The sequence below is a fragment of the Chiroxiphia lanceolata genome, chromosome 16 (assembly GCF_009829145.1).
Source record: "Chiroxiphia lanceolata isolate bChiLan1 chromosome 16, bChiLan1.pri, whole genome shotgun sequence".
In the NCBI taxonomy this organism is placed as follows: domain Eukaryota; kingdom Metazoa; phylum Chordata; class Aves; order Passeriformes; family Pipridae; genus Chiroxiphia; species Chiroxiphia lanceolata.
Genome location: NC_045652.1, coordinates 11,819,592 through 11,835,414, shown reverse-complemented (window position 1 = coordinate 11,835,414; position 15,823 = coordinate 11,819,592). Strand labels below are relative to the sequence as shown.

At 41.9% G+C, this 15,823-nt stretch overlaps 1 protein-coding gene across 2 annotated transcripts in view; it reads left to right on the top strand.

Annotated features, from left to right (window-relative positions):
- MAD1L1 (mitotic arrest deficient 1 like 1) overlaps window positions 1-15,823 on the top strand; it is a 356,738-nt gene that overhangs the window by 197,384 nt on the left and 143,531 nt on the right. For both annotated transcript variants that reach the window (XM_032704408.1, XM_032704409.1), the window contains one exon: window positions 2,973-3,063. In XM_032704408.1, coding sequence (XP_032560299.1) covers window positions 2,973-3,063 — 91 coding nt within the window. The remainder of the gene's footprint in view (window positions 1-2,972; window positions 3,064-15,823) is intronic.

The following is a 15,823-nucleotide window of genomic DNA, read 5'->3' as shown; positions in this document are numbered from 1 at the left end:
CTGGAGAAGGTCTTTTGACCATGGCATGCACTGATAGCACAGGTGGGAATGGCTTCAAACTGACAGAGGGCAGGGTTAGGGGGGATATTGGAAGAAATTCTTCCCTGTGAGGGTAGTGAGGCCCTGGCACAAATTGCCCAGAGAAACTGTAGCTGCCCCATCCCTGAAAGTATTCAAGGCCAGGTTGGATGGGGCTTGGAGCAACCTGTTCTAGTGGAAGGTGTTAGAAGGGGGGTCGGAACAAGGTGATTTTTAAGGTGTCTTCCAACCCAGATAATTTCAGGATTCTGTGTCTGCTACCTGATTGCTGGTGCCCCAGGCTTTGACTCACCCCTTGCTCTTCAGTGAGGCACAAAAGGCATGAAAAAATTGTTGAATCTTAAAATTGCAGGTGAAATAGCACAAAAATGTAATGACTTGAACCTACCCTTGTTACAGCTTGCTTGTGTCTCAGATCTGAGAAGTGTTTTCTAGCGACTGCTGTGAGTGATTTTTTTAAAGGGCAACTGAGAGGCCTGAGCTTCAACCTCCACACGGAGACAAGTTCTGCAGGCAGATAATGGCAACATCACAGCTTATTTGTGAGGCTGGATGAGGAGAAATTTGTTCCAAATTAAAATTCAGCATGTCAAGTAGGGAGACAGTACTGATGAGAGTCCTGTGTCTGGCTCTGACCTTTCAGGAGCTGTTGTGCTGTTGTTCCTCAGAGAAAAGCGTTGCTTTTCTTGTGGCCTGTTCCACAATCCATTTAGAAGGGCGCTGTTAAGAGCATTAATTCCATTTTGAATTTCCATTTGTCCCGACCTTTTCAGTCTCCTGTTCCAGCATCCTCCATCCCCACTAGTTTTGTGTCTCTTCTGGAAGTTATATCGATGATATTTTTTAGTGGCCTAGACAGTGCTAAAACTGCTCCTCGGCATTTTAGAAGCTTCCATGAGTGAAAAAAGATGATCCTGTATAATATTTGAAAATTGCCAGCAGGGGTCAGGCTTACAAATAATTTAAGCAATCCAAGCTGCATATTTAAAAAGGAGACATTTCTGTGCTGAACATGGTGTACCAGCCTCTGTGGAAAAGTGTGTAACTTTTGCCCGATGAACAGGAGAGATGACTTTTTCCTTGTACCTGAAATTGCTGTTGCATAATGTTGGGATATTGGCAGATGGGTGCATTCTTTATTGTCATGGTGCAAGGATTTTCAGGTTAATTTAGATAATTTAAAAGTGAGTATTATCAAGCAAGATAATTTCTTAAAGAATATTCCAGAAAAAAGATCCTGAGAAAATTGAATGCAAAGATCCATGTTATTATGCATTAGTACAGTTCATTCCAAGAAATTAACATGTGAAAGGTGAGACTCTTGAAGAAGCATCAAGGTTTTCTACTCTGTACTTAAATGCAAGCAAAAATGTTATATCCAATGTTTTATATGTATATATCTCCTGCCTAACAAGTTTGATAGAGTTCTCTGAAGGATTCACCAGTCATTTGTCTAAAGTTGATATGGTTAATCTAATGTACTTGACCTTTCCAAAAGCTTTGAGCCAAAGGTCACAAAGGAACTTTATTTGATGGAATAAGAAAGAAGGTTCTTTGTTGGATTATTAAGAATCTAAAAATCCCAGAGGTCTGGCTGTCCCAGTGTACTGTCTGTGGGGATGACCAATGGTGGATGCCCATGTGAATAGGGCAGAGCTGCTGAGGTACCTTGTCAGGAGGCTCTCCTGGCTTCTAGTGACTTGTCTCCAGGATTTCCTGAGCCAGAGATACTATATTATCTTTCTAGTTTGTAAAGCTTCATGCATTTTTCTTCCATTAATTTGCTTATGTAATTCAAATTTAAAAGGTGGAAAATCAAAGAATAAATGTTTTTACAGTGCTGAGGGTTTTCCTCTAGACCCAAGAATAGTTTTTATTGGGAACTTGTCCAACACAAAGAGGAGTTTGTGGGTAGTGAGGTGGCAGAGTTTGAGATAATATGAAATTATTCAGCTTATCAGAATGTTCAGGGTTTCAGAAAAATCTAACAATGCTTCTCGAGATGGGAAATGAAGTTGTACATCAATAATTGCCAAACTCATGAACATAACAAAAAACACATTTACTTTTGCTCTCACAACACTGAGCTCTAAATGAGCTGTTGTCACTCAAGAAAGAGATCTTACATTATTGTGAACAGTTTAGTAAAAATATCGGGTAGGTGCTCTGTAGCTACAAATACAAATAGAATACTGGGAGTTATTGGAAAAGAAGTTGAGAATAAAACAGAAATCCTCATTGTGCCACTGAAAAAATCTGAATGCTGCTTACACTTCCAGCTTTTCTCATAGCAAAAAGTCTGTATAAAACTTGAAGGAACAAGGAAGCACAATAAAGATGAGAAGAAATATGGAAAATCCTTGATGTGAGGAAAGAGTAAACAGAGATTCTTCAGGAAATAATAGAGGAGGCCTGTAATGTGGTGTGGAGAGGGGAGTGCAGTACAATAATTCTTGACTTTTCAAAGCAGAACTAACGGGCACTCAGTGAAATAATCACATGTGAAGTATAAAACAAACTGAACTAATTTTTCATACAGCACATAATTAAATTTGGAACTTACTGCCAAGGAGTGTTGTGAAGGCCAAAAGTATAAATCAGATCAAAAAGAGATTTGATGCCTCATGGAGATTTTAGCTGTTGGCGGTTATTAAACGCGATGGTCCAGGATCAGTGTGTGGTTCAGAAGGTATCCAAGCTGAATTTGCTTTAGATTCAAGTTGTATATTTTTAATATACTTTTACAAATTATATTTTCATCATATAAACATGTCACTTTTAATCATGTGTTTCAGCTGCCTCAATAGTGTGACTTTGTGGTACTGAATACAGGAATAATCTGATACTGCTTGTGATTTCATGCTTTATTTGGTTATTTGTGGTGGGACCATGCAGGGACACACAAAGTCTATTAATTTTCCCTTCTCCCCCAGGCTGAAAATTGAGGAGCTGGAAGCTGAACGCAGCAAGCTGGCAGAGGAGAACAGATCTCTGGAAATGAAACTGGAGAAGCTCACTGTGCAGGTAGGAATGTGGAGGTCCAGAGCAGCTGGAGAGCCTGACATGGTCCATGCACTGTAGCTGTTCTAACAGATGTGACCAAATGCTTCCAGCATGGAACTTCCCTTCCCTCAATCTGGGCAAGGCACCTTTGGGGAGCCTGTGCCAGCGGCACCAGCACACCTGTGTCTCTGTGTTATTGGAGTGGTGCGATGTCAGATGCAATCACACAACTGCAGTTGTCTTTTACAATGCCTTTCCCTAGAACCTCTTCTTCTTTGAGCCTTAAAAATTGCTACATATTAAGTAACTCCACTGCTAGAAGTTGTCTGTCCCCAAATTCATTCATGCCAAAGTGGGAGTGTAAACAGAGTTAACTGCATGGAGCCGATACGAAATTTTGAATTTCATTGGTATTGAAGTCTCTGCTCTGCTGCTGGCAGCAATGGAGGCAGAGACCACCAGTGTGTGGCCTCATTATGTAGGAGTTTTCCAAGCCAGGAGCTAGCAGTGCTGTTGAGAGGATGAGCTGGCAGCATCTTCAGACCACAGACGGGTGCGGAGTCAGAAGGATGGAAGGTGTGTTCCTTTTGCTGTGCTGTTGTGTGTCTCTTACCTTTCCCTGGGGTAGTGCTGTCCTCTGTGGCAGAAGGTGTTCAGCTTTTCACTCTGGATAGATCCCTGAAGTCTCACCCTCCTTGAAGGAGGGCAAGGGTACCTGCAGCAGATAAGTGACTGTTTAGCTTGCTGTCACCCTGGGAACAGCTTTCCTGTGCAGAGGAGAGGCATGAGAGTTGCTTCAAACTTTTGTAGTGTTTCCTCTTTGAAAGGTGCTGGAGCAAACAAGAACCTGAGCCTGTTTGTTTAATCAAAGCCCATCCTGCTATAAACAGTTTATCTCTTCCTTCAGTTCTCTCTGATACACTCAATTTTAGTCTCTTCATTTTCCTTTCTTTTCCTCTTGTTTTCCCTGTTTTTGTATAAAATACCTCATGGTAGAAAACCTGCAGGTTTGAAATTACTCAGATTTTAGACAGACCATTGATTTCATCCTGACATCTATTAGAGGTGAATCAAATCTTTTTTTTTTTCATTACCAATTCCTGGAGAGAGGAGAAGCGACAGCTTTGATAAAGCAGGGAGCTAAGAGCTGCTGAGCTTCTCTGCTGAGCCATGTTTAGTGTGAAACCTGTCACCCAGCTCTCTTTAATTAGGTTTCAGTCATCAGAAGGAGATGAAGGCTTTGGGCTGGTGTTTGGATGCTTAGGTCTCCAACAAACACAACAGCAGCTTTGGTTTCGGGGCAGATTACAATTCAGGTCATGTTTAATTTGCCTGCATTGCCTTTCAGTGAATACTGGCTTTCCAAGAAGGCCTGACCAGAGGAATTCCCTGTTTTCTTTGTGATGTCTCAAGACATCACAAGAATCTGCTTTGTTTGCTCATACTGCTCTTGAGATGCCAAGTCTTGAGTAGCAGGTCTAGGAAAGAGAGATCTGCCAGTCCCTCAAAAGGCAAGTTAGTGAGCTGAATTCAGGTAGTCCTGCTCTTACATCTCCTTTGCCAAGGCTAGGTACATGGCTTTAACTCTCTATTTAAAAGGAGGTAGCTCCCCCTTCCTTAACTCCTCACTTGACTTGTGTCTTAGAGCACTGGATGCCAAAAGCAGCTTCTTTGAAAGGAGGAGTAGAGAGGAAAGCGCAATTAAAGGAATATGTGAGCTGAATGCTAAACTGTCAGTGATCAGTGTGTGCCCACCTGAATGGCCAAGAACTCCTCAGAGGGGAAAACATCAGCCTTCCCAATTTTTATTCACTTTGAGAATCAAATATCTTGACAGGCCAAGCTTAGAATGACTCTTTTAACAAACACACTGAAAGAAGGTTTGTTACCGTGGAACCCACAAAGTTAAGGATAAGCTTAGAAGTTCACCTCTTCTATCAGTGCTGAGCAAATATGCTGAAAATGTCATTAGACACTCACATAAGGTCATTGAAATGTTGCTGGTTTGACATGTTATTTATTCCCATCTGTGAAACAAATCATCAGGAAATGATGGGTTAAAATAAGGTTTGTATCATGAAGGGAAAAGAAAGCAAGACAAACTACGTGCTGAAATCACAAGGAAATTTTACTGAACAGAAAGATGACTGAAAGGACAAACATGGGAGAAGCATGGCTTCAAATCAGAGGGGTAAGAGAAGGGGGAGACATTAAACAAGGTAGGATGAGGGCAATTTCTGGCAAATCTTTATCTGCAGTTTCTTTTTTTTTTTTTTAAATAAAACCTCTGAGTCTGGAATTGTATCTACCAAATGAAAGATACATAGAAGGGACATATTAAAGCTGTGAATTTGGAAGGGGCAGGTTGTAGAATTAAGGCTCTGACTGCTTTACATTGGACTGAAGTCTGCTGAGTTCCCAAAGCTGTGTGTGGTGCTTGAAATCTATGGAATTACAGATAATATTTGGTAATTAAAAATGTCGGTTTGACTGTATTGCTGTGTGGAAAGGAGTAAAGTTTCAAAAATGTTTGCCTTCTCTTCACAGAATCAATTAGGTTAGAAAAGAACTCTAAGGTCATCAACTCCAAGCTTTGATGCCATGTCCAGTGTTTTTTCCTAAACTCCTCCAGGGATGGTGACTCCTCCACCTTCCTGGGCATCCTGTTCCAATGTTTAATCACTCCTTCTGTGAAGAAATTCCTCCTCATGTGCTTTTGTATCTGAGCATTGGCATATGAATTTTGCTGATTTCTGCAAAATAGGCCACTCCGTGAGCAAGGGACCCTGATGGACTGTCCAGAGGGCAAGCGAGCACTTGGAAAAGTGCTTTTGTGTTGTGTGACTCACACTCCTTGAGCTCAGTATTAGCAGGTTAACTGACACACTGATAGCTCTCCCCAGCAGTGTATATAACATCTGACATCTCTTTGTATTCTGTTCTTGTGTGGGGACAGCTGTGAATTACGCTTGAAGGTGCTTTCCACCTCCACGCACCCCATCTTCCAAAACCCCTTTCCTCTTGACACCTTGCTGCAGGCTGCATTGATTTTCCTTCACTGGTATAAAGACTTTAGCATGGATATTACTCACTGGTCAGGTCTTTACTGCTAATAAACCCCTCAGATTACAAAAACACAAGAGATGTTGAACTGTGGAGAAATGACACTCTGTTGAGGGTGTCCAGGACATTATCTTAAGGAAAACATTTGAAGTGTGGCTCAGGAGAGGGATTCAAATAATATGAAAAGAGTGGGTTTAAACAGACAATTTTATCTCCTCTCCCTTACCCTTCTTTTTTCCCCGTGAAGCAAAAAAGGCTTCCAGGAAAGCTGGGCTGTCAGTGCTTGCCCCATTGTGGGCAGAGAGAGATATCAGAGAAAGGTTTGGTTTGTTCAGTTATCTGAAATGATCTCCACTGTCCTCCAGAGCTGCTGATGGAAAAGTGCAGCTCCATGCCAGGAACAAAAGAGACTGATCAAATCAGTGCTTTTTGGATAAAGTGGGAGGAAAGACTTGTGAGGAGTGTTCAATTAGCATTTCTTACTGCTCAGAGCCTTGTGTTTACAGGCAACCAAGCGGATGTGAAGTGTTCCTTATGCAAATACTACTCTCCTGCTTTTCCTGCTCTCCTCTACTCTTGGAGCTGAAGAAGAGATTCTTCAAGGTTGGCTGCTTCAAGGAAGATTGATTAAAATCAGCTGCAGTTTGACTTAATTGGATCCATATGCTTGGAGAGGGAGCAGGACTAGTTAAAGTCCTTGTAATTAGTTCACAGCTGGTTGGTGAGAAAAATGAAACTCCAGTTAGAGTTCAGATAAGTGGATCTATATGGATAAAAGGCAAGGAGGGGGTTGTTTTTTTCTTACACTGAGATGTGTTTGGGCTTGAAAATCACCTCTAGTCCCATAGCTAAGCTAGCAGTCTAATCCCTTCTAGCGTGTGCATGTGTATTTATGAGGCTAAATGGAAGGAGTCTGTATTTTCTTGCTTGTTTCTGAGTAAAGGGAATCACCTGTGGATGCTGGCAGTCAAGGAGACCTGAACAGGGTGGCAGAAAACTGGGGGAGGATCTCAGGGACTAGGCAAAACCCAACAAGGGTAAGTTTGGGTATGTGAAAGGGTCTGAACAGTCCAACTTTTAGTTGTGATGCCTCTGCTCCCAGTTGTTTTTGTTGTGTTTGGTCTTTCTGCCAATAAGACAGCAACACTCTTAAAAATGCAATATTAGTCGTAAACATTGAAATAACTGATTTTTGCCTATTATCTCAAAGCTCAGAAAGAGTTGACTTAACTACATAGTGTGGGGACAGTCATCAGAAAACTGTCCCCAGACAGAAGCTGGTATTTATGCTAAATTCTGCTGTCAGAGTAGAAGGGATCGAATTCCCTATTACAGTGTTCTTGAGGGAATTGCCTGCAAAAAATATACTCCACAAAGTATTGGGGGTATTTTTTCCTGCTGGCATGACTTCATTAAGGTATTTTGAGGTGTTCATTAATGCATGTGCAGGAGTTCCTTTCTAAATGTCTAATTTTGCTATTGTTATCGACCATTTTACATTTTAAGATATTAATCTGGTTAAATTAAATCTTAGATTTTTCCAGGCCTTAAAGTGATTATTTTTGCACAAATTAAAACATAAACCACTTGTCCATTTCAGTGGTAGTTGTGCTGTAGCTGTAATGATTTGAAGATAAGAGAGAAGCAAGTTCTGCAAGCAGAAATATAATAATTTTTTTAGTAAGAGTAGCTGACATAATTGGTACAGTTTGATACAAATAGAGTGAGTGTCTAAAGATTTGCTCTACTTGTCTACTTTAGGTCATTTTAATTGGCCTGCCTAAGCTATCAGGAACTTGTGGTGGTTGCTCCCACCACAGCAGGAGGCTCTGCAGGGAGAGTAGGTGGCTGCTGTCTGCTGGGTTAGGTTCTCCAGAAGTCAAATGTCCATAAATGCTGAAAGTGCTGGACATCCAGAGTATTCACTTTTTTCTCTTTTCCCTTATCTCTGCAGCCTTTGTGATTGGGATGGTGTCCTCCTTATTCTAGTACTGTATTTTGAGGGACTAACAAAACATTTGGGAGCTGTACCCTAAGGGAAGGTGGACAGGGAATGTTTCTCCTCTTTAAGCATTAATGACTCATTTTATGTTTAGGGCTTTGGCAGCCAGGCAGCGACTATCTTGGAGTTAAGAACCCAAGGCAAAGCTGAGGTTATTTAACAGTCTAACTGTTCATTTTGTGACCAGTGAAGAATGATGAATGAATCATTGACACTGTTACAAAATTTAAAGGGACATAGTCAGCCTTTCAAGGTTCTCTGATTGACCTCAGATGCTCACGAGTCTTTTTCCTGGATTGTCTCCATGCTCTTCCTTTTCACGAACTTCCTGTCCTTTCTCCTTCATCTGTGCCTGCTGAGGTCTGTGTTAGCCTCTGTGGCACAGCTGGTCCCCACTGAAAACCTCAGGTAGCCAAGTTCAGCCCTTTTTTTTTTTTTCTCTGTGTGTGTGTGTGGGGAAGCTTCTTTAAATGGTTTTGGGCAAACCACTTGGCATCTCTTCGGTCAGGTATGGCTTTTGGCAAGGTATGGGAACAAATTTATGTGGGCTTCAGAGAGACTTAATTATGAGATAGAATAGCTGAAAACATGCAGCAGGAGACCCAGTAAAAAGAAGATGAAAGATAAGTGCAGGTCCAGGACTGCAGAAGGTCCTATCATATCGTGCTGCCCCACTCACATGGGGCATTGAGTTTCATGGGAGCATGTGGAAGAGGAACAGAGCAGTTTGTGATCCATTCAGTAGACTCCCAGATTTTATCAGCAATAAGCTCATCATTTACAGGCAAAGCTTATCTTCTAAATTTCACAGGCAGCAACAAGGGTTTCACTGATGTGAGGAAGTGTATCTGCTCAAATGTATATTGACACCACCCTGTGGGTCACTCCACAGTTTTGCTCAAAACACCAGTGAAAAACATGTGATAAACATCTGTGGTGTCTTGGTTAAATTTATACCATCTCTATCAGTTATTGATCCAGTAGCTCAATTGCAGCACAGACATTTCACTCAAGGATTGGCATTTGTAATTCCTAACCTCACTGTAAAGGTATTTTCAGGTGATTGAAGCTACCTTTACATTTTCAGGAGTCTCCTCATGACCTAAATGCCTCTGCTACTCACTGCATATAGAAGACATCATGGGTATTAATTTATGACAGAGATCTGTGATGCTTGCATAGAACACTGGAGCATATTCACACAGCAAGTTGGCTGTGATTGCAGCAGGGACCAAGTGAATCTGGTACTGTGGGTGCCAACAGCACTGGAAGTGGGATGGCACCGGCAGTAACATGTCTGGCAGGGCTAGAGGAGCACATGGAGTCACCCAGCATGTCCTGGTGGCTGGTGTGAGCAGCACCTGTGCTGTTACACCTTCATTTCAATTATCACTTGAGCTAATTAGTTGAAACTACGGCCAGACTGCTGCGTGGGTGTCTCTGGTGTTCACAGAGAACTGCTAAGGGGATGTACTAAAGTGCCACCCAAATGAATGGGAGGGAAAAGAGCTTCCCCATTAATGTGCCTATAAATTATGCTAGAAGGATTATACCTGTTATTTGGGAGAAAACATCATGTATCTTGTGCCATGTGGATTAGGTAGTGAAGAATATCCCAGAACCAGTGTAGCACAGAAGGAGTGTAGAACTTGCTGTGATCCGGCCCTTGGGGATTACGTGACACTGAATTAGCTGGGGCTATGCAAATATTTGTACCTGTTAATTCTAAATACATTGCAGTTATTAGAATTAGCAGAAATTAGAAACATTCCGTGGGAGTGGAGAGGAGAAGCATAAACGTGTCAGCAAGTTGTAGGTTTGTCATGAGGTGGTTCAAGGAGAAGCTGTTTGATGGCCTCAGTGGCCCTGATAAATGTGATGTGCAAAGTGGATGTCGAATAAAACAAGGACGCACTCAGAACAGACTTGCTAATGTTTGTTAACATCAGGGACCAGGAGTGCACAGATTCGCATTTGTGCAGGGAAGTTTTACCAACATGCCCTTTAAAAAAATTTTTTTTAAAGGAATTCACACACTGAATATTAAACACCTGAAGCTCTATAAATTCTACTGCCAGAGCTGCCACGGTATTGTTTATTTCATGCAGCACCTTTCTCAAAGTTCTGCAGAAACTGATTAACATTTGCATAATACATTTAACAGGAAAATCCAGAATAAATTCATTAATGTTCCTCTGCCGCTACCCTTGAAAATATCAGCAGTTGTGTGGCATCACTAAGCTCATTAGATGAGCAGAAGGGGAGGAAGGGTGAGTGCTGGATTTCCTGAACAACTCTGAAACAGGAAAGGTCAGTGCACTGAGTGTGAGTACCTGAGCGGCAGCACGGAGACCTCAGAGCAAGCAGGGAGAGAGCTGGGGCATGGGAAATGTCCTGCTGGAAAAGACTGCTGTACCAGTACACATGAAGCATGAACTTTAAGAGGTGCCATCCATGCTAGAGTAGAGAAATCAGTGGTGAGCACAAAATGCAGATGAGGTGCTGCTGAACTGAGGAGGAGGCTATTCCTAGAGCACATCCTGTTTTGCAGGGGCAAACACTGGGAAATTGTTCCAGTCCTGCTGTGGTACAAGGAAACTGGCTTGGAGCAAACCTTAGTTTTCTGAGTGGGTGTTGCAGAATGAGTGATGAGGTTTTAAAAGTCCTGCAAGACTTGGTTGCATGGCAGGGTGTCACTAAACCACTAAGTCTGGGGTGTTCTGTATGTGTGCGCTGCTTTCAGGAGAGGATGGGGACAGAGACACCAATCCTGTTGGTGTTCTTGTTTGGTAAAAAGATCAAGGATGTACAAAAATTAGTAACTTCAGCTACACAGTCAGACTCAGAGTTGAGTATATAAAATGCCCTTTCAAAAACTTATAATATGAGCTAGTAAAGTAGTATAGTAAGTAACAACTCCAGAAGGCTCCTGTGTGTTTCACTGATCCCCAGAATCACACTGTGTGTGAAAGCCAAGGCTGAGGAGACAGACATAACCATTTTAAAATGAGACTTTTAAACTCCTCTAATCTTACTTATCATACAGCAAAGAAAAAGCAAAGTTTCAGGAAGTGATAAGAGCGACTGTCCCTTTATAGTTTTCTTGCTTTTCTCTGTAGTCATTCGATGGCACAAATTAGTTTTAAATTGTTCTTTCTTCGTTTTCTATTATTTTTCTGCTGCTTTGAATTCTGCTGCCATGTCACAGAAGCAAAACAAAAATGTCATTTAGACCTGTATAGCAAATAACGCTTCGTGAGGTTTGTTTACTGAAGCTTTGTGTTTTTTCTCAGGTTTCTATGAGTACCACGTTCTTGAGTTACAACTCTCTCTACATCGGGCTTTTAGCTTTTCATTACTTGTTATCATTTCAGCCTTTGTTTGATGACCCAATTATTTTTGAGTTTTTGATTAAAACAAAGTAATAGGTCACAGTTTCATGCTGCCCTTCTCTTTACAACTTCTGCTGCTGTGGTCTGGCTTTTTGCCACTCATCTTTGTCAAATCAAAGTTTTGCATAATATTCTCCAGCAGTTTTATTCTTCTGATGAAGATACTGTGATTATGGTGCCACATTTTTCCTTTACTACTTGGTATGTGGAAAACTTGACACCATCTCTTGAGAGAGAGAAAACCAGGATGTGTTACCCAGGTTATGGAAAAGAAATAAGTCAGAGTTTAGCAATGTTTTTTATGTGTGTGTGTGATGAGGGGAAGAGGAAAATCTGCCTGTTTTGTGTCACAGTGAAGACTGGGCAGCGGTTGTAATGGTGTTAAAATATAGATGAGGAAATGGGGAGATGCTCTGAGCTGAGCCACTGATGGAGGTGGCAGCTTTCATCAGAGAAACACGTTTTCTTCATGTGACTTCTGCCGGGGGAATCCAAGTGTGTGAGATGCTGATAAGTTATCTTACATATCCCAGAACTCTTCCCTTTGATCAGACTGACCTACCACCTATTTGACACTTGGAGGCACAGATTTACATTAAAAAAAAAAAAAAGAGTTTTCCTTGAAGAATTTTATCAAATAGTAGGAGGGAAACTTGACATACCTCTGTCACTCAAATGCTTGGCATTGAGCATTCACTTGCCAGACCAGGCTTGGGAGGGATCAGAGCTCATGGTGTGCCCAGGCAGACCCAAAGATGTGTGTGGGGAGAAGTAACTCCCCAATATCAGAGCATCTCTTCCAGCACACCCTGAATGCAGTCAGGTCATGATACAGTCTCTTCCTAGTCCAGATTTGCCTCAATTTCCATTTGCTGTTATTTGATAAGACTTTAGAGAGATGTAGATCCAGACTAGTCAGAAAAAAGTAATTGTTTTTGACAGCTTTCCTACCTAGATTTGAAAGACAGGTAACAGTGGAATGGAAGACAATGCCTAATTTAGGTAGAAAGGCTGTTTTCTGTAAATGAGGATAGATAGTTGGGATGGCAGGAGAAATGAAATGCTGTAGGAAGAGTATCTTTTAAAAAAAAAATCAGTGGTGTCACACGAGGTGGTTCTGTGTGTAGAAAGGAGCAGAGGTGTCTGTAAAGCCCAGTTGTTTTCCATACAGGTGGGAGTGTTCCCAGGTGTTCCATCACATCTGTATTTACCCGAACATGGGGTTCAGCTCCATCAGGAACTCTGCTGCTTCCTCTGATCAGCGCTTAAACCCCGCGTTTCCTAAATGATGCAGAAGCTCTGTGCCTGTTCTTTGCATTTTTGGCAGGACATTTAAAATGAAATAAAAATTCCCTGAAAGCTGTTGTGCATGTTGGACATGACATAAGATGTTCACTTGAGATTGTGACCTTTCTGAACAAAGACTCTGCTTTTGAAAAGTGGGTTCATTGTGCTTCTGGCTCTAGTAAGATGAAAAACTTGAAAAAACAGTAACATGAAGGCTGTGCAGCAAGGATGAGCTCTCCAGAGGTCCTCTTGTGTATTTTTGGTTGTCTTCCAGTGGATACATTCTTTCTCTCTGTGCAGTACTACCACAGTTGCAATCAGTAGTAATTACAGAAATTTTCTCATTTTTATGAGTAGGGGGATGTGAAAAGCTCTTGACAGCACCCTCTGCAAGGGAGCTCAGCTGTGGAGCTGCCTTCCCTCTAGATCCATCATAGCTAGAGTTGCTGACCTTAAGATTATTTCCCAAGGAGTCAGGGCTTGCTCGTAGGTCAGTCTGTTCAGTGAGCAAGGAAAAGTGTGATTAGATATGTGTGAGCTCTTATGATTAATGTTTACATGGTGGAGCTGCCTGAACATTTAAATACAACACCAGGGAATTTAATTTATCTATCTATCTATCTATATACATGTTTACAGACAATTATTAGAATGCATGCTGTTGTTTTTAAATGTAGACGTGACTTGATATATATGGGCATAAAATAGGAGTGTCACTGGGATTGTTTCAACAGAATCCAACTGGAGTGTGGTCAGAGGGATGGCAAATGTGGCCAAACAGGGAGGGAAATAACTGCTCAGGAGGGAGAACAGATAGTGGGTGCGAGCTGTGGCTTCTTCCATGGCTACAACCACGGCAGCTGTCAGACTGTTCCCCTCAGGTTCACAGAAGTTGAAATGAAGGAGGTGGCAGCATCATAAACATTCATTAGGATCTTCTTCAGGTGGATGGTGGGAAGGAACAGTGATTGTATGACATGAAATGGTTTCCCCAGTGCTGCCCAGTGACTGTGCATAAAGAGTAACTTCTAGAGCCAAGTAGTTTGGGGATTGAATGTCAATGTCTTTTGACCTTTCTGCTTTCTTGGGGTCTCTGATATCTTCTTAGTGTGATGCTGCTGTTGACACTTCTTTAAAATGTCTTAGACCTGCATCTGTACCTGGAGATTTTTGTGTGGTCCATTCTCTGAGCATCTCAGAGAAAAAAATACTAGGCATACTGCAAACCAGACCTGTCAGTCAATTCACCAGTGTATTCCTCCTTAGCCTGTGCTTTCATCCCTCCTGTCTCAGCTCTTTGGCTATTTCGTTCAACTTAATACTCTTTACTGATGTTCCATGCTTCTAGGGGATCAAAAAGATAGTCTGAGTCCTTTAGATATGTGTGAAAGTTATATGATGATGCCCTTCTACCAGTTTACTCAATGATAGCTTGAAAACTTGTAACTGGGCAAGGCTGTTTCTGAAGTATTTATTTCTTTAGGCAGACAGCTCAGGAAAATGTTGAATTTGCTGCTTGGAGCAGTTAAAGCCCTTCAGAATCCAGTAGTTTGCCCCACAGCCATTCCTCTTATTGTTTCAGTTTATCCATAAATCTCTCTTATTCTTGTAAAATCGAAATGAAGATGAGATGACTCTCCCCATATGAAAAGATTTCAGTGCTGCTTTAAGTCTCCTTGCACTGGCAGAAAAAAACAATTGAGCTTTGAGCTTGAACTGAGAGACAGATAAGATCACCAGGAGATTTCCACACTAAATGCAGAATATATTCTTCTCTAATGGATTCTTAGTGCTGTCTGGCAAGTAATTGAATTGCTTGGGTGGGAAGGGAGAGGGGACTGGGTTGTTGTCTTTTTGTTGTTTGGTGGTGGGTTTTTTTAAAGCTCCCAAATTTTGTGAGGGTAGGAAGGAAACAGTGGTTTCTCTCTGCATGACACAGGATGTCTGTCAGACATAGGGTAAGCTAATTAGATGTCACTATATGTACATGAGGGTAATGAGGCAGAAAGGACCATCACTTCCTTGGTTCAAGGGGCTTGTCTGTGTCTTTGCTTCTATCTACTCACTGTGAAATCTGCAAGTAATTCGTGCTCTGGGGGTAGAAATGGGGCCATTGGGTAAATCTGACCTCTCTCTCTCCCCCACTGGAGTAAAGCAGAAAATAAATCCATTCTTGCTCTGCTGCAATTACTAAGGCAGTCTGACTCCAGCTGGGCCATAGCAAGGATGCTGGTTCCTGCTGTCCCACCGTCGCCAACACTGCTACGCTCTGTCACCACAGCAGTGCTTGCAGAGGGTAGCACTGGCTCAGCTGGGAGGTTTCCACAGCCCATCTCTTTCAGGGCACAGCACGTGAGGGCACAGAAGCAAAGCAGCATCTGCCTCTTTCCCACCCTTTTGTTTAAAAGTACGAAGTATGTCCTGATAAGCCAAGGGAATGATGGAGAGAGATAATAACACACCCTTTGGTATATTCTTTGGAAACACTCGATGGCCAAGAGGTGGTCCAAGCCTTACAGCCTGCATCATTGAAAAACACTGAACAACAGCAAAAGGGGGGGAAAAAAAAGGGATGATCATCAGGGAAATTGCTATAATGGTAAGATAATTAGAACACAGAATGATTAACATTAGTCAGTGTGCTGCATTGGCAAGGACTGTGCAAGTTGACATAATAGGCTTCTTCCATATCAAATGTGCAGTTTTTCAGTATTCAGTTTAACACTTTCATGTGACTTTTAATAGAGTTCACAGCTGAAACAGGCGTTTGGTTCTCATGTGACATTGCACAGTACCTTTCCTCTCCTGTGGCTACTAGAAAGACTTTGTTTCTCCTTTGTGTCTACTGATACTGAAGGATAAAAGCGCTGCCCTCACCATGAAGTCCTTCTGCATTGTTTTGAACAATAGCCTGATGTGAGTTCCTAGGCATACTCTTCCTATTGTGCCTCATGGAAATGGACTTCCTTTAAAAAAGGTCTCTGAAATTCCAGAAAACGGTTGTCTTCTTCTCAAGGAGAAAATATAAGGGCTTGGG